The sequence below is a fragment of the Pezoporus wallicus genome, unplaced genomic scaffold (assembly GCF_028554395.1).
Source record: "Pezoporus wallicus isolate ANWC-B61680 ecotype Strahan unplaced genomic scaffold, APGP_CSIRO_Pwel_v1 contig_2871, whole genome shotgun sequence".
NCBI classification, from domain to species: Eukaryota; Metazoa; Chordata; class Aves; order Psittaciformes; family Psittacidae; genus Pezoporus; species Pezoporus wallicus.
In genome coordinates, this window is record NW_026640775.1 from 4,821,754 (window position 1) to 4,844,150 (window position 22,397).

The following is a 22,397-nucleotide window of genomic DNA, read 5'->3' on the forward strand; positions in this document are numbered from 1 at the left end:
TCTGTATACAGTGTCCACTATCGGAAAGATGTAGCATAGTGTTGCCATCTACTAACTGCAAATTTCTAGTCTTGAAACAAAGATGCCCAGTTCTGCTCACGCTTTCCTCCACAGCCCTTGCCAATTAACAGAACAGGAATTCAGCCTTAGTGTTTTCTGTTCTTTTTAGACTTTCCTAACTATTTGCAAAACATACTTTCTCAAGTTTAATGTTACCAGTCAGACCACAGCAAATGAAAAGGTACGGATATGTCCAAAAGCAAAGTGCTAAGGAAATTAGGTCTTTGAATAACTTTCAAGTGCTTCTGCAGATTGCTTCTATTACAGTATTTTTAATATACCAAACAGTATAAAAATTACAAAATGCAGAAAAAGTAGCAGGAACATTGCTGCAAGTTTTTAAAATGATCTAGTGGATGCTGTTATAGATGTTGTGGAGTTAATGGCATGGGTTCTCTATACAACTTTATAAAACCCTGTCCCTCTGTAATATTTTCTGTGAGTAAAAAGAAACCTATAAAATATTCATATATATAAAATATAATTTTTTCCACTATCAGGAGTCTTCATATATTTCTGTTGATATCCTTAAAGAAACTCTCTAGAAAGAGAAATAAAAAAAGATCAGCTGAAGATAAATTGACAGTTCTATATATAAGACAGTTTCTATATATAAAATATAATGAGATAAAATAAAAAAATGCATTTAAGTGAAATACATATTGTGAAAAAATTTTAAAGAAAAGAGAAGAATTATTTTTCTTAGAGCTTGGTGATTCTTTTTTCCGAATCAATAGTTTGGCTTTCTGTGAGCCCTGGCTAGGACAAAAAAACAGGTAGAATTTAGATTCTATCTAAAAATTTTATCTGTCACTGTCAAACACCAACATTGGATTTCATGCTTATTTTTAGCCTGTAATTTAAAATGTCTGCATTTCTACTTAGCTCAATTCCATTGTTTCTCTTATTTATTATGTTCACAATAGTTATATATATAGTTAAACTTTCAGTGTTGAACACTTTGGGATCTGTGCTCTGAAGCAGACTTAGAAACTGATTTAGCTGCTCTAAGGACTACAGTGTCATCTTCAAGTATGTATCTCCAAAGGAAGAGTCTCACTTTTGATAAAAGAGACACTTTTGATAAAAGAGATGTCTATATATGTAGACATCAGAGAATGATGGACTGCATTTAAGATAATGCATTGAGTAATTTTGAACTATTACCTTTTTTCCAAAAGCGTTTTGTTCTTCAGAACCTATCTCTGGTTTTGGTTTTTGTTTTTTTTTTAATACTGGAAAGCCCTAAGGCCATGGTCTATTCAGTACTACCAATCAAAAGTAAACAGGTGTAGAAATTCTGCTATCAAGTTAACAAAAGATATGTTAACTTGGAATCCTTAGACAAAAACTGATTTCTGTGTATTTTTATAGAAGCTAAGTATAGGTTCTATATAAGTATCAATCACTTCCATGCTGATCAAGCATATAAATGGAGAAGCAAGTAAATTAATTACCAAGTTTTACATGATCTAATTTCAAACTTTGGTTTTATTCCAGAGGACTTAGACTATTTGGTTCTCTCTATTTTAATTCTCTCTAATTTTAAAAAAGAAAGGAAACATCTGTGGTTGAAATGCACTGGATTGTTATGTTCAGTTGCACCATTTATTTTGGTGATATGTCACCTTTAGAGGGTCTCTTTCTACAAAAAGCTTGGTAAATGAGTAGAATGTATTAATTTACTGAACAATTTTCAAGACGCCTATTAAACCGATTTATAAAACTTGACTTTTATGTATTAAAAGCCAGGGGAAAAATATTCATTAGGTAGATAGAAATCGGTTCTGGGACTGATAAAATTTGTTTCCGGAGAGCTTTGCTATATCTAGCTAAGATAAAGAATGGTAATTTTCTATTGCATTTGTTATCTACAATTCATAGTGCTTCTCAGTCACTGGTAAAATATGTAGATACCAACCTGAAAATCTCTAATGAATGTTAAAAAGAAGAAGACAAAACCAAAGGCCACCGTCCATTCGCAGATTGCACTCACAACATGATAGGTATAATCCTGATGAAATCAGACATAAAACCAATTTTCAGATAAAAGGGTTTCGCAAATTAACTGTTGAATGCTATAAAAATAGCCATATACTTTTGTAAATCCAACAAATATTCTGTGATTTATAATTCATCTTCCAAATATGCTGTTCTATAAAAGTCAATTCAGATTTAGTTTTTACAGAATAGTAAATATACTGATCAAATTTGCCTATGTCTAGTGTGAGGCATCCTTGCCCATGGCAGTGGTGTTGGAACTAGATGATCTTAAGGTCCTTTCCAATCCAAACCATTCTATAATTCTATGATTCTATGTTCCATTAAGCAACATCTTGTGCACCAACATAAATAATAGTATCAGAAAACTACAATCAGCACAAGATCAAAGCATAGCTTGAATATAATTTGCTTCTGAAAAAAACCTAGCTCTTATGTGAAGGATATCAAAGTGCCCATAGTCAAGACTTTTACACAGAGCCGCTGTGTTCAGTAGTACTATTCCACCCAGTAAATTCTCACAATGTTTTAAAATGAAGGGCTACCCTTATTTGACAGTTCCTGATAAGACCCTTGTTTTCAAGCAGACCATCATAAAAACCCTATGCAATATGAAACAAGCAGAATGTTGGGTGTTTCTTAACATGCCATCAACAAATATGTCATCTGTTTCAGTAAAAACATTTGCTCATCCTTGCATCTGAAGTAAAAACCAAAACAAACTTTAAGAGGTAGATATTACTGAAATTATCTAACTTGTGAAGATTTATCTCATAGCTGCCTTGCCAGTGTTCAGTTGGAGTACATTTGCTAAGTCTGCTTTTATTAAGCTTTTCCATCAGGATACACTCCTGCATTATTCAACCTGCTTTTTTATGCCCCATGAGACAAAGTTTGTTCAAAAAGAATATATACCTTTCATACCCATAATTCTGAGATGACTGAAATCAATTCAAATACCTGATATTGACCGTAGTATGCTTCAGGTCATATCCCAGATGTTTATCACAATTGTAAAGACTATTTAATAAAGAATGATGAAAAATGTTACCTTTTCATCTGGAGTCCAATCAATTTTTGTCACGGAAATTTTTGAAGCAAACACAATCACTGGGAAAAACACAGCGTAAAGGAGACTATAAAAGCTCAGTGAGTAACTGAAAATGTCTGCTTACAAAAAAAAAAGACCCCATCTCCTCCTGCTGTAACACAGGATCCTGAACAAACAGAATATGAAATCAAAGTATTAAGACAAGTAAATGAAACGCACTATTGAGAGGTAACTGATAGCAGCAATCAAAACAATTTTCTGCACAAATAAGGGTTTTTGTGGGTTCTTCCGAAGTACAGAGAGTAAGGGGAGGCATTCCAAAACTTAGGACACATTCATGAGTGAGAACTGTGAGGGCAGAGTTCTGCATTGTTAGATGTTGTCTTCCATTGGTCCACAATAGATGCCTTATTTGTACAACTTTCTCTCAGGACTAGGACCCTCTTTAAAAGTACTTTCATAACTGCTGAAACCAAACGCAGGCTGTAGCTGGCTGGCTGATGGGATGAGATCTGCTGCAACAACTTTTTAACACTGGCAGATCACCTAAAGACCAATATAATCAATGGGGTGATTCTAATTTCAGCAGGCTGTGGGAAAAGACAGTAAGTGTATTGAATGTGTCTCTAGGGGAGGCATTTAACGAAGGCAAGTTCAGACCAATATGATCAAAAATATTTGCTTAGGCTTGACAGAAATCTTGTGTATGCCACTGTATTTTATATGTCTATGCGTTAGGTTCATATTAGAAGCAGTGCTCCCCTTTCGCAAGCTTTTCTCTGTACTGCCCTTCAAATGAAGGAGGTTGGAAAGTTGGTCTAGTTTTATTATTGCATGATCCTATGGATAACACTATGACATTTGATTCAGATATACCACTGAAAGAAGACAGACAGCTTTTTAGAGGACCCTGAGACTCACCTTTATGCTATTAATGGTGTCTTGACATGCTATAAGCATTATGATAGCAGAAAAATTAAAGACTCCTACAGAGACTGTAACCTCATTTGCATCTTTTATCAGCAATGGTTAAACTTAAAATAAAGATTATGAACACATAAAGGGAAAACCGTGGGCTACACCATAAAGGATACTGGGAATGAAAGCAATACATGATGTTACAGATATGGCCATCCTTATGTGACACACCAGGTAAGTGTTCCATTGTGGACAGGACTTGTAAGAGATTATAGATTGAAGGGTAATGTATACAACACCAGAGCCAAATGCCACCAAAGCTCCTATGTCATGGACACTGGGAACAGACAGCTCCTGGAAAGAAAATCAGTGCAATGATTAACTGCTACTATTTGTACAGTGGTATCAATGAGCCCTAAGAAGATGGTAGATATATGCTGAGAGTACACAAGCAGTGAGAACAGTCGCTTCTCCCAACAGTCTACACAGGGAAGATGAAAGAAAAATCCATGCTAGGGCTGTTCAGCAGTTGGACTATTACCGGTTAATATTTCCACAAACAGGAACCAGCTTGTGTTTTTCTTAAGACATTCCTATACTTCCTTTTTCCCTCTACTCTGCCAAAGATTTTCATCCTTTTGCATTGAAAGGCTAATCTGCATTTGTGTGGCCCTGCTCTAACTAATGGTAAAGTTTCATGGAAGCTGTTCTAAAGAGTGACTGCTATAGGTTCGTCCTTCACTGTCCAATGGCCAGACATAAGGCTCCAGGAAAAGTCAGCAGAAAATTAGTTACTTTTTTTTTTTAAAGTGTGAGCTAAAATAAGCTCTTAATATGAAGGTCTTACACTGTCAGTCATAAGTTATTCACCCTTCCTACTCTTCTTCACATCATCAGCTACTTTTATTCAAGTTCCACAACACGTGAAAGTGTGTATACAATTCCAGTAACACTGTATGTGGCCTATAATTTTGTAATACCCTACCAATGGGAGATTCTCTCCTTTAAAACACGAATAAGTAGAATATTCAGCAACAAAACAGATGAAGATTCCAGAGAAGTTATTGTATTCTATAAATGTTTCAAAAAATTACAAAGTTGTGCTACCTTGGAATCCAGTATCAGACAGGAAAATCAGCTTTAAAGCTCCTTTCTGTCAGCTAACATGTGCTATGATCTGACCTGCAACACTTCTATTTTAGTGATTCATGGAAACATACTTATATTCTTTCATTACATATTTTCATATATTTCCTGCCTGGAGGCCACTGTTTTCTTTGTCTTGTGATGGTGATTATGTTCACATGCTCTTTTAAACTCTTTTTTCCCATGCTTTTCTTTCTACACATTCCCTTCGAACTCTGTGACCTATTAAGTTCTGTCAGATTTTAAAGCATGTTCCTCACACAGGTATTTAAGTGACATTTCATCTAGACTTGCATTTTTTATTCCTCTGTTCCACTTTTTGCTTTCCATATAGGAATTACAAGATTTGGTACGGAAAGTATTAAGCAAGTATAACTGTTGGCTTTTGTATTTAGCCCCATACACATTATACAGAACTTTTCTAAGAACTTTTCTAACATGGTCTTGCACCCGTGAAAATGCTAGTTTCCCTAAAAAGACCATCACACTCAACCTCTATAGAACCTGGGAAATGTTGCTACTTCTGCTATAGTAAGCCTTCTAAGTTTCCTACTCAAAGACAAGAAGATACCTCTTTAATCATATGCAATGTCAAACAGACAAAACCAGACTTGCTAAGACCTGGTTTTTTGCTTTGCCTTATTCATTAATGGCTACTGGATTTTTCCTTCCTTATACAATTATCTTCTTAAAGCTAACCCTTCAGTGTCTTTCATGTCTGTATTTTAAGCATTGTTCTATGTAAAAAAGAGAACAAACACCTTATTCATGACCGTTACTTATTTTATCAGAAACTCTTTCACTTTTAGAGGATGCATTACTAGTGTTTTCTCTCACCTCCTTTATCACTTTTGCTAAGTATTCTGAGACCGCTACCATTAAACCCCCCCATGCTACCTACCATATCTTACCCTGAAAGAAGGGTAAAAAAAATTTCACTTCAACTAATTACGCTACTTAAAAGACTAGCCAGAAGTGGCACTAGATTTGAGTAAATAAAAGCAAATCTTCAATATTTCCAGTATAATTTCACACTGAAGGCTTTTTATCAAACTGAATATTTTCTTTTGGGGAAACAGAAAATGAACTGATGCCAAATAGTGTTAATCAGCTCCATTACAGTACGCGGGTATGGTGTTAGCTCACTTTGCTGGGTACAAATAAGTGTTAAGAAACAAACAGATAATGCATACGAATGTGAATTTTCTAAACAACCCACTGATTAGATGGACTAGACAGAACGCTAAAGAAACAACTTGTAATTCCAGCTTTGCTTTGGTCTCCTGATGTGAAACAATCACCTGATCTTGAGCAAATCTCACAGCCTCTTCATGTCTCAGTTATTCTAATGGTAAATGGGGATAAGAGTTTAATGTTTCCCAGTAGTATGCTATGCACTTAAATGACTGAAGACTTGCAGCCACCATTTCAATCTTCCTGGGCAATTAAGAATGCTTAAAAATCAGCTAGACTGGGTTCTTAGGCTGATTAGATCCTTACTGTGTTCTGAACCCTTCCTACAAACTGCACTTAACATGGAAAGTGAGATCAGAGTAGAGGAAAGAAAATTTAGGTGAGGAAGGAGCTTATGAACAGGCAATGAAAGGCAATAAAGATTAGAAAAGAACCAATGCTATAACTGGAAACTTTAGGGTCAAACTTTCTGCTTCCCTGACTCTCCCAAATTATTTTGCATTCCTGATTTGTCTTTTCTTTATTGAAGCAGAGTTTGTTTTCTATTTCACTCAAGCAACACTGTTCTCCATTTTCTAATTTTTTTTTTTTGGTGAAACATCTAAATCTAAAACCTGGTCAATAAGAGTACAGATATTCAAAAGTAGAATTGCGTGTTTAGATAGACTAATGTGCCTGTAGTGTTTGCAATCCAGTCACTAGAACTAAAAAGAGCAAGATACCAGTCTAAGGCAGTTTTTTGTCTGAAAAGACAATGTCGATTACATGCAAAATTGTATTGACTGCTGAAGCCCTGACAATCCTTATTTTTATTTCTCCATGTGTTTTCTGGTTATTATATGAGCACAACAGTATTTACCAAAATGCTCCCCAAGGGAGGCCATCCTTTCAAAGGAACAGTTCGTCTGTTTCCACAGATTTAAAGGCAGTATCTCAAACTACCTGCCAATTAAACTTGACTTGATTCTGAGCTAAAGTTTGGAGAGAAGGGTCCAAATACTTCTTTGTGTTACAAGATACCCTATTACCCACTTCCACACTAGAAAAGTTGAAAAGAATTCAATAAACCTTTCAATATCTTTCCTCTCTGTTGAATTTTCTTTCAGACACTGCGGGCTGGACTTCTTTGATTTATAATAAAATGTCTTACCCTTTCTGGTATTGTAACTGGTAATTCTACATGTCTCTTTCAAAAGACTTTATATGTTGTTATGCCATCTCCTGCACATTCAAAACAATGGGCAAATATTGTGCTCAATGTTCTAACCTGTCAGATAAGTCTAGTTTATTCTGTAGAAAACGCTGATAGTGTGCAGCTAAAAATACAGGTGCTTTTGCTACTCTAAGCTATTCTGCCCTGTAAGCAAACTAAACTGTGAAAAGCAAAGCTTTTTTACAGGAAGATTTTCGTAGTAAAAATGACAGCAAAATCATCTATATCAAGTTTTTTTCTAGTGCAGACATGTTACAAGACAAGCCCACACAAACTCCCTTACTAACATCACTGCACAAGCAAAAGACCTAGTATATAGGAAGAAAGCAAAGCTGTCTTTTTAAAGCTACTGAAAAAAGACAGGAGCAAGAAAAACATTCTTATTCCATTTGCCAAGTATCCACACTGCGATATTTGCCACTCTTATAGTTCTGATTTTTTTGAACTGGTAAAACAAATTTAGTTTCATTTATGATATGAAATCTACGGTCATACCTGAAAAGTTGCAACTATGCCCATTCCAGTACAGCCCATCAATCCAATACATAATGAAAACACATTGCATGAAGACCTAATAAAGTGCGACGACTCATTTTGCTTCTCTATTAATAAATATCTGATGCACATTGTAATTGCACCTGAAAAACAAAAATTATGGATTTTTTTTCAGTGATGATGTATTGCTTATATTTAAACACCTTGCCATGTAACACATTAACATATGCCTTTAACTCTGCTGGGATGATGAAGGAAGGTAGTGAATTTCCCGTGTATTATTCCATATAGAACTGTCTTAACATCTTAGTCTTAACTTCACACGTTAATGCTATCTAGAAATCACTGCACAAGCAAAACCCTAATTTAAATCCCATTCTCCTGTGCATTTTAGGCGCAGAGGCATTTACATTCCACATCAGGAATAGATGTTAGAGGCAAATGAACCATAAACTGGAAGCAGGATATTTACTCTGCTCCTTATAATGGATGCTCTGATGAATTAATACATTTTTGAGGAGTGTAAATAGAAAAAAATGTAACTAACTGTGTATCCAGAAAATATTTTCAAAGCTTTTGGGCCAATTCTGGCTGCTCTTTAGTACAACAATGTCCCCAAACCACCAAACAAAGATTTTATTCCATCTTATGTGATCTCAATATGCCGGTCACTCCTGACAAGCACCTCTGCTGAATTAGAACATCATGGTTCATCAGGATACAGTAAGTTGGAGACTGTATTCCACAGTTCTATAGCACAGAATAGAGTTTCAGTCTATTTACAGCTGGAAAAATAAATCAGGTAACTTTGTCCAGGTGCCGTAAGATTATATGAAACACACCAATATAGTGACTGAATGAGGCTCTTAGAAAAGGTAAAATATATGATTTTTTTTCTTTGCATGAAGGCCATCATGGACTAAATGTACACAGGGACACACAGCTCTTGGTCTTCCATCCCCTAGAAGTAAATAGACTATTCCAAACTTCCTGATTCAAGGCCAGCAGATATTTAGCAGAGGAGTAGGCATTTTGCAGAGGAAACCAGGTGTTGCTTCAATACTGTTCTTCCCTTTGCTGCAGCATCCTAAAATCAAATGTCTTCCTATGCCAAAGATACATGTTTTGGCAAGTAATTATACCTTCCTTCTTCCAATTTTTATTTCCATATACATTGACTACTTCAGACAGATGAGGTGCTCTTCAGATTCGAAGTGCCTCTAAGCTTTCACTTACTGACTTTAAGGACCTGGTCCTCTAAATACTGCTTCCATCTATCTGATATTACCATTTAACTGTGGAGCAATTTTTCTGCAGAATATTGTATGGAGAAGTAGTTTTTTTCCTGCATAATATTGTATGGGCTACAATGTAGAGAGATAGTTTTTGCTAGTTTTCATTTCTTTGTTGTGTTCAAACAAAGTACCTTATACATACCTAAAAGTGCTGAAATATTAATCATAAAACCAAAGATACCGCTCTCTGGAGGTTTAGTTCCAGTGTCACTAAAACAGGAAGAAAAAGAAATTAAAACTTAGTTGAGCTCCGTGAAACATAAATGAGATGTACACATGAAACCCCAAGATAAATGTAGCTTGTATAAAGTGCTGCTATGTGCACAAGACATTTAAACATTTGGAACAACTGGAATGTCATCTGCTGCACACTTTTCTCCTTCTTAGTAGCTGGTGCAGGGCTGTGGTTTTGACTTTTGGCCTGGGAACAGCACTGATAACAACGATGGTTTCAGTTGTTGCTAAGTCATGTTTAGTCTGACCAAGGACTTTGTGAGCCTCATGCTCTGCCAGGGAGGAGGGGAAGCCAGGAGGAAGCAGAGACAGGACATCTGACCCAAACTAGCCAAAGGGGTGTTCCACACCACAGCACGTCATGCCCAGGATGTAGACCTGGGGGCAGTTACCCAGAAGGGCTAGATCACTGCTCGGGCGGGCTGGGTATCAGTCGGCAGGTGGTGAGCGGTTGTATTCTCTCCCCTTGTTATTTCCCTTATCATTATTACCATTGATGGCAGCAGCAGTGATTTGTGTTATACCTTAGTTACTGGACTGTTCTTATCTCAACCTGTGGGAGTTACATTCTTTCGATTCCCCTCCCCATCCCTCTGGGGAGTGGGGGGGGGTAGGGGGGGAGTGAGACAGAGACTGCGTGGTTCTGATTTACGGTTGGGCTTAAACCACAACAATCTCTATTTGCAATATTGAATCTTTCTTTCTAGAAATAATTTTTTTTTTAGATCATACTATTTGAACTGTATTTCTTCTTTTTCTGTATGCAATATTTAGAGAAATGACAGAGTGATACTTTACTCATGAATGACATAAATGATCACATAAATGACATTTTAGAAAGGACATTTCTTTTATCTGCCAAATGAACGCTGTGATAGAGTAAAACATAGCTAATGGCCCTCAGTATTCTAAGACGTGTGAAAATTGGGCTTAATTTCCTGATTTGTTTGAAAGGACTATACTCCAGGAGAGTAACTGCATTCCAATGCTTGGGAATTATCCTAGGCACGGTTTTATTTACTAATGTAGATACAGCTTAAGAGTACTTTAAACCCAAGGTGTTGTAAGTCTCTTCTGCTGAAGCAATTCACCCTTATAGGGATTAATTAGACATTCACTGGGACGGACCAATGGTGCATGAGCATGAGAATATCTACAGAATTTATCTGCACACATACATATGAAAACCAGCATATATAAATATATATTATGTAGAAAATGGAGTACCTTCATCATAGAATACTCTTCCCTCTTTTCCCTACATATGTGCCATCACCTATCCGCAAGAATGCCCTTTCCTGGCAGGAAGGACATACTCCTAGGAGAATATTCCCTCAAGCAGGACTCTTATACAAAATGAGTACTTCAATGACAGAAGAATACTGAGATGTATCACCTCTTTTGTCTAATGTAGAACCAGTTGACATCTATTTGATCAGACTCTGTTGGTCAAGCCAATGGAAAACAAGTAACTCAGAAGCCTTTACGTAATTTGGATGTGAGCTGAGTTTTCAGTTACTCAGCAGTACCAAAAGGCATGATTGTGTGTGTAAACGGAAGCACTCAAGGAACTCTGCAGCCAGAAACAGAAACATGTAAGCATTTTAGGTAACATCAAAGTCCAGTGGAAACTAAGCAAAGATTCTGAGGAAAAAGCTTTACTTAGGTGTAAGATGGGACAAGTAGGTACTAGCTAGAATTTGGGGGTTTATGCAACTCAAGGTGAATGCTCTTCATTCCAACAGTGAGGGTGGATTATTAGTTTTTGGTGCTAAACTTCTGAACCTCCCACTAAGTGCAGCCAAAACGACAGGCGCTCAGCATGAATGCTGTACTCTTAACATCCAAACAAGAAAGCACTCTCTACATAAGCAATCATTCTCAAAGATTTTGACAGTTTTGTTAAATGCAAGCCAGAAGAGTCTGACCATAACAAAAGATATATTGTTTTAAAAATTAATATTTGCTCTCAAACGCCTTCTATGTTACAGAAACATTTGTGTAATCAGTTGCTAAAGTGATATACCAAGAATGAAAGGAAGCTTAGGGTGAAGGAAGAATACTTTCCCATGAAGACTATGCAAAAAAATAGAGGAAAAACTTGAGTTTGATTTTTGGGGGGTTCGGGTTTTTTTCATTGTTGCTGTTGGTTGGGTTTTTATAGCAGATTGTTTCCAAATTCTCAGACAGCAAAAGCCTGGACCAGACTTTTAGACAAGTTTTTACAACTCCTCAGACATTAAGAATCCCTGTTCATCTGTATTTTCTTGCTGTAATGCTTTCTGAAACTTGCTCTAGCTTGTACTCCGTATTAGTCTTGTTACTCTTTGATAGTGGAATCAATGAAAACAGTACAGTGAACCTTTTTTTTTAATTTAAAAATCATTTTGACAATTAAAATCATTTAAAATCAACTTAATCCATGCTTCATTTAACACAGTTTCTAACCTTGAACTTCACAGCTTATCCTTACGTCTCTGGAGTGCTTTCATAAATACAACAAAGGACTCCATTTAAAAAGTGGTCAACTTGTGACCATCTTGAAGGACTTTTTCAAATCAGAAACTGCTCTATGCTAAGTACCTGACTGTAATCACTTCAAAGCTTTTGAAGGACTTTAGGTGAGAAGAAAATGAAATCAGCACATGCAAAGAAAGCCATCTGAAGTTCTTGGAACATTTCAAAACATAAGAGCAATCCAAATAACATGAAATTGCACTGAACTCCATTAAATCTTTAATTAAAGCTTTTCCCAAGCTAAATAAAGTTTAAGGGTGAATTTTGCTATTGTGTATTTTCAAACTCAATAATCTTAGATGTCTGCTTTCAAGAAACTTGAACCTAAGAATACTATATCATATCTACAATGTATTTACAAAGTTCTGCACTGCTGTATTGTCCCTTAAGGACAATCTTTTTAATGCCATATTTTCCACTATAAAATCCCTGAAGCCAAGTGAAGACTTAGGTATATTTTTGTTCTGCTTCTGGTCTCCTGCTTTGAAAAAAAAATAAAAAAGAAAAGAAAAAAGTATTTGTGACAGCTAATCTTTCTTGAAAAAGAAAAAAGCAAATGGCACATATGAAACAAAAATGTGTTCATTTATTTGCTATGGCACATAGGTGAGCACAACCACCATGGAAACCACTGTAAAACCCTGCATGACAGGACTTGTGTATCCATCTCATGTAGCAGAATTCTACAAACAGTCCTCTGAAGAACGGAAAGACAAGAAGTCAGAAGAGACAGGGAATAAATATTTAAGGGCCAAAAGATTCATCATCATAACATTTTCTTCATAGCCATCATAAACTATTTCTCTTCAAACTGAAGTCCCAATTTTTTGAAGTGGGAGGGTAAAATTCTGCCTAAGGGGATTCTGATTGATCCAGAGGTACCATCTGGCAGCAAATACCTCAAGGAAAATTCCCTTACTCTTTCCCTGAGAATTCAAACCACCGAACAGCCACCCCAGCACATCCAAATTAGTTTGGATTGTGAGTAGTATGAGCAAAAGGACTAATTTGGGCATAACCTGACCACTTTTTATGCTTCAGCTGCTAGAAAACACAAAATCATATTCATTTTTATCTACCCAGAAATGTATTTATGTGGTTTACTTGACGAGACATTAGCACAGTTTCAATGACAAATTTAGATGTGGTCTTTCTCTCACTGTGACAGCTGTTACATGGTAAACAAGTAAAATTAACAAGTTACCTCAAGGCACAGATTGGTTACTTCAGGAATGCAAATAAGAATTACAGAAACTTTGAAATAAAATTTGTCGATTTTTTTCTCCTTTCTGTAGCTGGAATTTCCCCGTATAAGCTCTAGGTAATTTTTATAGTTTATTTTAAGATATTGCACAACTGATATGTTGCAACATTCTTCCTCTTTTTTTATCACTCTTAAGTTTCACTAAATCACATTCTTAATCCCATGATTCAACTTAGGCTAAAGAAATGACCTGCACAATAAGCATACGAACTATGGAATGACTGAGCACTCTAGAAGGAATCATCCTATTTCTCCCAAGTGCACCTTCAAAGAAGATTATATGCTTAGACCATGTGGCTTTCGAATTATTACAGATTGTTCACCAACAGTCAATGTATATCCTTAGTCCAAATGTGTTAAAAGGACACAAGACATCCATATGTTAAAAAACTTTATTAGCAAATGCAGAGGCCTGAAATGTGACTGGGTTATTGTTTGTTGTTTATTTGGAGTTTTTGAATGACTGACAGAGCCTCATGTATCTTGGGGGGGTTTAAAGTATGTGGACATTTATTGTGATCCCTTATTTAAAGCATAAGAATGTTGGGGGTTTGTTTTCAGTGAGGTGTTCTGTTAGACAGATATAACTAAGGCAGCTGTGACACAGTCATCAGAGTTATAGGTTTGGTCTACCTTTTTACATAGAATGACACAACTGAGATATCCAGGCTGTCAAAAACTTGCCTGCAAAAACAACTATACGAAAAAACCCTCATCCTATTCTCTCATATATTTTCTTCAAGGACATGGCTTCAAATAAGAAACATCTGTCAAATTTCTTACTAAAGAATCCTTCTGAGCACAAGCCATGTGCTGAGCCTGGACAAAGTTATATCAAATGGTTTCTTTTTCTTGGTTGGAATGAATAAATTACACTGGTTACAAGCACTTTTGTGTCAGTAAAATTGTGCATGCAACCAAGGAAGAGCATGAGTATAACCACAAAGGCAGTAGGGTATTTGTGCATGTACAAGAACAAGGCTTTCCAAGAGCCGAGTCCAGATTTGGGCAGATGATCTTAAAAAGTTTTGCTAACATAAGCATGAAGCCCAATTTTCTTTGGCTCAATTTGAATGAAGGTGAATTTTCTTCTGGGTTGCAGTGTCATTTGCACCATCTCACTTGCTTAGGATAGATCCTACTTTTCAATCAAATTTACGTATATGCACAAATCAGGTTAGCAGTCTTCTGGAACTCTGTGTGTTCATAAAGTCTTTCAAGGAATTAGGTCTAGATATTTCTTGAAATATGTAATTTAAAGTCTATTTTAGATCTTCTACGTATCAAACCACTTTTGGATTTCTGGTTTACCTTTAATCTACTAAGAACTGAGTAGTAGTGATTTCACAGCTCAGATTTAAGTGTTAATATCAGCAATGTATAAACACTTGTTTATGTAGAATTGTGCTTAAATGACCAAGGTTATAAAAAGGAGATTCCTTTCTATAGTAGAAAAGGCTCAGGGAGCCTTTTACACTCATTGCTCCTATGCTGAGATTTTAAAGATGCATTTTCTTGGGTGTGTATATCCCTCACAAAAGCTGTTGTAAAGCTTTGAAACCTGCCACCATCTTTGGCCCAGTTCTGGAGTTACACAAACAAAACCACATTTCCATCATTTACTCCTTAAGTTTTGCTAGTTTCGGGCCTGCAGCGTACTTTGGCTCCAGCAGAAAACTGTTTCAGGTTCCTTCTACCACGTCCATCCGCATTTGGTTACTGCTGCTCTCAGAGAGGCCTGGGTGCTGGAGCTGTGATGGGTGTCAAGCGCACACAGCACAGCGGGTCCCTGTTCTGCATCCCCTCCACTGCCACTGCTGTATCTCCCCCTCCGGGGAGGCCCACAGCCGCGCTGCGGCGGGAAGGAGCCGCGGAGCCGGCGGTGCGGCTGTCCCCTCGGACTTCCCATGGTGAGGCGCCACCTCATAGCTGGGTGTCCGCCGCGGCACCTCACCGGTTCCCACCGCCGCCCCAGCCTCACCTGATGTAGGGGACGAGGGGCTCGACGTGCCCCGCCAGCACGGCGATCACATAGGATGTGATGAAGGCGGCCGAGGACCAGCTGACGAGCAGAGCGGGGACGAAAGCCACGCCGGGCATGCAGCACAGCATCGGGGGCTGCTGCCTTGCCCGGGGCACCACCATCTGAGGCGGGAGCGCCCGTCCGGGCTCCGTGGCAGCGCCCTGAAGTGACAGACCGTGGCCGAGGACTTTGCGGGACGCATGCAGCGCACACACGCGGCCCGTTCCCCCACGTGTCTCACCCGCCAGGCAGCGGCGCTGCCACCTCCACTGGCGCGGGGATCCCCCGGAGTCCGCAACTTTCCCTTCGCTTTCGCTTCTCCTCAGCGCACGGCTGACGGGCCCCGCCCGCCGCGGCTAAAGCCAAAGGCTATCGTCCCCGCCGGCTCGCCTGTAGCGGCACCTCGAGCCGCTTCTGATGGACGACGGAAAGGCTCCCCGCAGCCGCGGGCCCGGCCCCCCGGCGGGCTTGGTGCTTGCCGGCTCTCGGGCTCTCACACTCCCGTTCGGGAAGCGCTCGGCGGAGTTCCCGGCGGCTTATGCGTTCATACTCATCTTTCAAAGAAGAAGGGCTAAAAATGCAGCCCGGTGCTCGCGTTTATCGCTGTGGGTTTCGTAGCTTGTGCTCGCTGAGGTGCCGGCGGGGCAGCGAGCCCGGCTAGCTGAGGCACAGCCTCCACTACTGGGGGCACAGGAGGTGCAAAGTGCCTCAAAAACCCTGGGGTCTGAATGTCTCATTGTGGAGTCCCACATGGTACAAAACCTGGGCTTGCATTTCAAACACATAATCTCACCCTTTATTTACAAGTCTCATGGGGGATTCACGTTTTCACACGCTCAGAGGGAAACCTCAGTTTAATTCAAAACCGCGCTGCGTTCAGCATTTTCGCTTTGGTTTAACCTGTAGTTGCGGACAGTCTGTCAGGGTTGTTTCTATTATTTCCTTTGACTATTCATACTTATCTGCCTTCCAAGCTAACATTCAAATGCATGGACACCCTTCTGAAACAAATATGTGCATACTCTGCCTCTTTACCTTGTTTCCTTGAAAATTTATTGTGAGTCTTGTTTTGCTACCATGAGTATATAGTCCCTGTGGTGGAAGTATAGTAAGTTGGGTGAGTACTTTGCATGCCCTTTAAAATGTGAGGAGTAATACCTCTACTCCTCTCTCATGAGGCAGCTGCATTCAGCTCTGGGGTCCCCAACACAAGAGGGATGTGGACCTGCTCAAGTGAGTTCAGATGAAGGCCACAGAGATGGTCAGGGTGCTGGAACACTTCCTATGAAGACAGGCTGAGAAAGTTGGGGTTGTTCAGCCTGGAGAAGAGAAAGCTCCAGAGAGACCTTAGAGCAGCTTCTAGTACCTAAAGGGGGGCTACAAGAAACCTGGAGGAGAACTTTATACAAAGGCATGTAGTGACAGGACAAGGGGGAATGGCTTTAAGCTCAAAGAGAGTAGTTTTAGATTAGATATTGGTAAAAGTTCTTCATTAAGAAGGTGGTGAGACACTGGCACAGGTTGCTCAGAGAAGCTGTGGCTGCCCCATCCCTGGCAGTGTTCAAGGCCAAGTTGGATAGGGCTGTGAGCAACCTGGTCTAGTGGAAGGTGTCCCTGCCCATGCCAGTGGGTTGGAATTAGATGCTCTTTTAAGCTCCCTTCCAACCCAAACCATTCTTTGTTTCTATGATTCTATAAAAAGAGATAGAAATTTAATAAAATGACTTGGAACACTGTATTCTGGTTAAGTACAAAAAAAGTAATCACACAGATTTTTCTACTGCTAAGGCTGGAGGTACTGTACACACTATGCGTTTGAGCAATAGCATGTTGCTCACGTGCTTAATATATAACTTGAGTCTAATAGTTCACTGATTCAATGTTTACACTTGAACACTTAAAAAAAAGCCCATCCCTTTTTATAGTGGCCAATATTTTGGTACTGCTCTGAAAGGGAGGTATTTTAGATGTGGGAAAAGCAAGGGTTTGGGAAAAAAATCACACCCCCCCAATTCATACTTAATCTTTTCATAGCTAATCTTAAAGATGCAAAATTAATTGAATTAAGGTAATATTTCAGCTGCCAATATATGCTGATTTAAAGCATTTTGTTTAATTACCCCTTGATAGCAGGTCTCCTTGTTTTTTCTCTTGAAAGTGAAAATTGAAAGAAATACTGTAGAGGAACTATATCTGGTCTCTTTGGTAAACAAATGAACTGCAGAAACTCATTCATGTTCACTACTGAAATAGAATTTGACATCTGTGTGTCAGTAACACAGTATTCTGTTCTGGTTCCTTGTAGAAAGAGGATAGGATGCACTTTATTTTACTGTATCAACATTTAAGTCACATTGTTGGAAAAACGTTTCATCCACTGTTCTCCAAAATCCCATTATATTAAATATAGTTTTTGTGAATAGTAAATAACTCAATCTTAAGTGAGTGTTGAGTATTTAAATTCCTCACATGACTTTCTGCAGTGCCTGGACATTATTTGGAGCAAAAGAAAAAGACACTTCTTTGGCTTAAGCAGGTGGTAGCTTACTCTTTGGCAATCACTAGAAAAGGCACTTTGTTGCTATGTAAACATTTATTACAGCTCACATGATGTTTCTTTATACTTTTATTGCAGGAGGTAGTCGGTAACAACATATAATTTGGGCAGTGATCTTGAATTTGTTTTTGCCAGCAGCATTGTATGTTGTTCTTCAAAAGATTAGGAGCTGCAAGGAGTAACAAACGCATGTTGCTCACAAACTTGGGAGGGACTCATTTTATTTACTGGATTTGAGAACATTACAGTGATATTTCAAAGATCTATATATTTTTATTTATTGTGCTTTAGATAAATCATATTAAAACACTTGTAACTATGAACTTTATTGCGGCTTCACTGGATTTTTGCAGATGGAAGATTAGATATGAGCTGGCAATGTGCACTTGCAGCCCAGGAAACCCAGTTTCCTGTCCCAGTTGCGCTGCATCAAAAGGAGTGTGACCAGCAGGTCAAGGGAGGTGATTCTCCCCCTCTACTCCTGTCTCGTGAAATCCCACCTAGAGTACTGGATCCAGCTCTGGGGACCTCTGTACAAGAAAGACATGGGTGTATCGGAGCGAGCCCAGGGGAGGGTAGTGAAAATGCTCAGAGGGCTGGAGCACCTCTTCTGTGAAGATAGGCTGAGAGAGCTGGACTTGTTCAATCTGAAGAAGAGAAGGGACTGCAAACATCTCAAAACATATTGCATCTTTTCAATACTTAAAGGGGGCTTATAAGAAACACATAGGGAGATTATTTTGCCAAGATCTGTAGTGACAGGACAAGGAGCTGCATTTATTAATATGTAACCAGACCTAGATATCCAATGGGTTCCACTATAATGACATACCCTTTGGAATTCACAAACTTATGACTGCTCATAAGCAGAACTAGGTCTTCTCAGGGAATAAAATGAGGGAGAAGAGGAAGAATTTGTTGCTTGTAAAGAGTAAAGCAGCATGTGGTAAAATAAGGAAAGGAAGGTGTGACAGCTGTGCAGCAGTTGGGAACTGCTGTGGTAAAGATGGTATTGGCTGCAAAGAATGAAACGGTTGCCAGCACACGTTGTGCCAGAAGGATGTTTACTGGAAGAATCAAACACATTACCTGTAATTTCTGCAGATTACTGTGTGAAGGGTTCAAGTTGGTTTGTGGTATCTCTTCCCTTCCTCTTTAGTCACATGCGGAATATCTATAACCTTCTCTCAGTAACTAAAGCACATGTAAGCTATTCTCACTTCTGACATGAAGTTCAGAATGGCAGTAATAACAGCTTACAACATCTTCGAAGTCTTATGCTGTGAGGTATTTATGGTGTTGCATTAATACTTCTGGCAAGTAATGTGATTTACTTGTGTTACTGCTGAAGTGAAAAGATGGTTTATTTTGCTCTATTTGATATATTTCTCTCTATAGTTAGCTAGATTATAGTATCTAACCAAATGTCTAACCAAAATATAAAGATGTCTCAGCTGTCAAAAAGAGCTGGCAAGTCAAAAATATTGACAACTCCCTTAAGAATGAAGAGAGGTAACTGACAGGTTGAATTTGAGTAGTTTCTCGCCAGAAAAAGGATAGAAGTTTCCTGTGGTGTGGCACAGATTTGGATCAATATCTCCCAATAATGCTGAGATCTCAATAGTTTTTTTTGCAGAATTCCTAGAGAATATTAGCTCTCAAAACATATATTTTTAACTTCTGTGCTTTCTGTTTTCACTTTCTTTTCAGATGATGTTTTTCAGAAGGAAGTGTTTAGTGGGAGAAATATTTGTTTCCAGAATGCTTACACCTGTAGACTGATGTGGGCTATAATGGGCAAGAAAGAAACTGTTCAGTTGCAGATGAGCCATTCTGTAGTGGCTTGTTCTCCCTCACTCTAAGTGAGGTAGCCAACCCACTGAAGCAGCTAGTAAGAGAATTTGGCTCTAGTATTTTAATAATTTTGGCAGTACATTTTTAGAAAAGCACATTTTTAGAGAAAAGGAAATAACTCAAAGCAAAATTGTAGCTCTTTGTGGCCTTGCCATCTGAGATAAATACTTTTGCAGCTTTCTTAGTGGAACACAGTAACTGATGCTAAGTTGCTTTCTGAAGAGGAAAACAAAGTAACAAACCTCATGAACTTGAGTCCAATTAAGATGTGAAGTGGTTAAAGGAATCAGAGTCTAAACAGAAATTATGATCAATCCTAGAAAAGCTACTAAAATTGTCTTTTTCTCAACATCAGAAGAGCCTAATGATATATGTCCAACATAAAATCTCCTGGAAATGGAAAGTACCCACTGCTGAAAAATCAGTTCCTTATTTTCATATGTTAAACTAGATTTGCTGTAAAAATTTACAGATGTTGGTTTGTCTGCCTTTACCGCAGCATACAGCAGAATCAACAATTTCTTCCTGTTTATACTATGTTTTGCACATTTCTGGCTGCATTACTGTTTGCTCCTTTCATGAACTTCCTTCTTTTGTGTCAGGTCATAGCTGACTCCAAGGTCTTAAGATCACAGAGAGCAGTTTTGTATGCTTCAGGGTAGTATTATGAAATCTCTTTATGTTGGTACTTCTGGTTTCAAGCTGATACAAATGTGACAAACAGACTGAATTAGTAAAATGCAACTTTACAAAATCTAACTAAATATTTTGTCCAATTTCATCTTCGAACAGACTGTTTTCCATCCTTCCTTGGCCTTTGCCAATGTCCTTCATAGTTCTATATCAAAGATTTGTGCTGTGTAGGAACTCTGCTAAGACTGCAAATAATACGGAATAAAGACAGAAAGATTTTTCTTGTTCAGTAAAAGTGCAGTGAAATCAGTATTATGAAACATAAGCAAATACCCATCTGGCCGTGAGCACTGATAACCTGTGGGAGAAGAGCACCACTGCTTCTTATTTGGATGAGGAACTTTGGATGGAGGAAAAGCTGGTACAAATCTGGGAGTCCCAGAGAAAAGTTCATGAATTATACCTGGGTCTTGTCTGTACCAGCTTTTCCACACTCATGAATGGGAGTGGCAGATAGAGGCATCAGGTTTTCCAGTGGTTCGAGTTGCGCATTGTTGCAGGGTTCAGTGGGAGGTGGGTAATGGTGCCATAGGTACCACCTGAGTGGGTTGTTCTATATCATAGGGCCACCTGCTACTGCTGTGCTGGAGAAAACCCCCTTGGTCCTTCATCCTACATGGGCCCAGGGGGATTTAGATTGTTCCTTGGAGGCTCATGGAGCAAGAATTCAAAGTCTTTTTTTTCTGGGGATAACAGTAATTCACTGTAGGTGTAGGGTACATGCAAATAAAGAACTCATGATGAATTCTTGTCATGCTCTGGAATAAAATAGGAAAGCCTATTCATGAAGAACATGAACAGGCTTTCCAAAAAGATCTTGTAGTAATTATTTCCACTCTACTCTTTTAGGCTTTTTCAAACATAGAAAGTGTATTTCCAAGCAACAAAGGAAATTGTTCATCCTAAAAAGAACCTTTATCTGTTTCATCCTCCTGTCTGATACTGTCATCCATATCAGGTGACTGAGAACTAAGTAACCATATTAAAAACTCTTCTGATGTTCTCAGTTTCCATCTTGCTACTGTCATGTAAAAAGTATGTACCATGTGATACAGCCATAAAATCTTCTTGACCACTGCTCATCACTAAAGGCACTTCCATTCTTTTTCCTGCAAATTGCACTGCTGATCAGATTTAAAAGACTACCCTGGCCATTCTAACCATCAAATCAATACACTTTGTTCTCTATGCTACTACAACTTGGTAGGAGAAACAAAAGAAACAAAAGAAACATAAATTCCAGCACTCTTATGTAACAGTGACATCAATGTACTAAAGGCGTTTTGGTTTTAGTGTTAAAATACAAAGTAGCTTTTTACTCTTTAGAATAATCAAATATTTCAGAGAACCAGACTTTCTGTTCTATTTTGTTCTGTTTTGCTCTGACAGTTGAATATCAAGGATCATGAATTCTAACTGTATATTTCCCAAAATCATGATGAATTTTAATATTTTAAAAATAAGAGCATATCTATATAAAATCAATTTCAGCATACATATATATATATATATTAAACAATGGCTCTGGGAGGCTCTTTCATCCACCCCATTATGCACTTTGGAAACAGACATCCAGATATGATTTGGTCTGAAAGCCACGATTGTTTAAATTGCTGTTGCCTGTTGCTACAAGCATATCCCTTTAAAAAGCAAGGATGTGCTATAAAAAAAGCCCAAAGCAAACAAAACCAAACCAAACCAAAACAAGAAAAATTCCAGACTCTGCACCTGGGACAGAGCAATACCTGGCACAACTATAAATTTGGAGAGGAGTGGCTGGAAAGCAGACCTGCAGAAAGGGATTTAGGGGTACTGGTTGACAGCAGACTCAGTAGAAGTCAAGTGTTCCTTGGCAGCCCAGAGGTGTTGGGGTGCACCCTGG

General features: G+C 38.4%; 1 protein-coding gene across 2 annotated transcripts; it reads right to left on the reverse strand.

Annotated features, from left to right (window-relative positions):
• Positions 1-213: 213 nt before the first annotated feature.
• DRAM1 (DNA damage regulated autophagy modulator 1) lies at positions 214-15,734 on the reverse strand. 2 transcript variants are annotated; one of them, XM_057420612.1, is made up of 7 exons: positions 15,370-15,734; positions 9,516-9,583; positions 8,079-8,221; positions 4,207-4,384; positions 3,113-3,180; positions 1,982-2,074; positions 214-601 (listed from the first exon to the last, which is right to left on the reverse strand). In XM_057420612.1, the coding sequence occupies exons 1-7, from the start codon at positions 15,531-15,533 to the stop codon at positions 557-559; spliced, it is 759 nt and encodes a 252-aa protein (XP_057276595.1). In that variant the 5' UTR covers positions 15,534-15,734; the 3' UTR covers positions 214-556. The 2 variants fall into 2 exon arrangements, with proteins under 2 accessions (XP_057276595.1, XP_057276596.1); XM_057420613.1 differs by having other exon boundaries at positions 3,113-3,171; positions 15,370-15,732.
• Positions 15,735-22,397: the final 6,663 nt, after the last annotated feature.

Coding starts and splice junctions, on each gene's coding strand:
- DRAM1 (XM_057420612.1), bottom strand. CDS start 15,533: ATGGTGGTGCCCCGGGCAAGGCAGCAGCCCCCGATGCTGTGCTGCATG. Junction 4,385..8,078: donor GCATAGTTGCAACTTTTCAG/GTATGACCGTAG, acceptor TTTTCTTTCCAG/GAGCTGTCTGTTCCCAGTGT. Junction 602..1,981: donor CATTCATTAGAGATTTTCAG/GTTGGTATCTAC, acceptor TTCTCTTTCTAG/AGAGTTTCTTTAAGGATATC.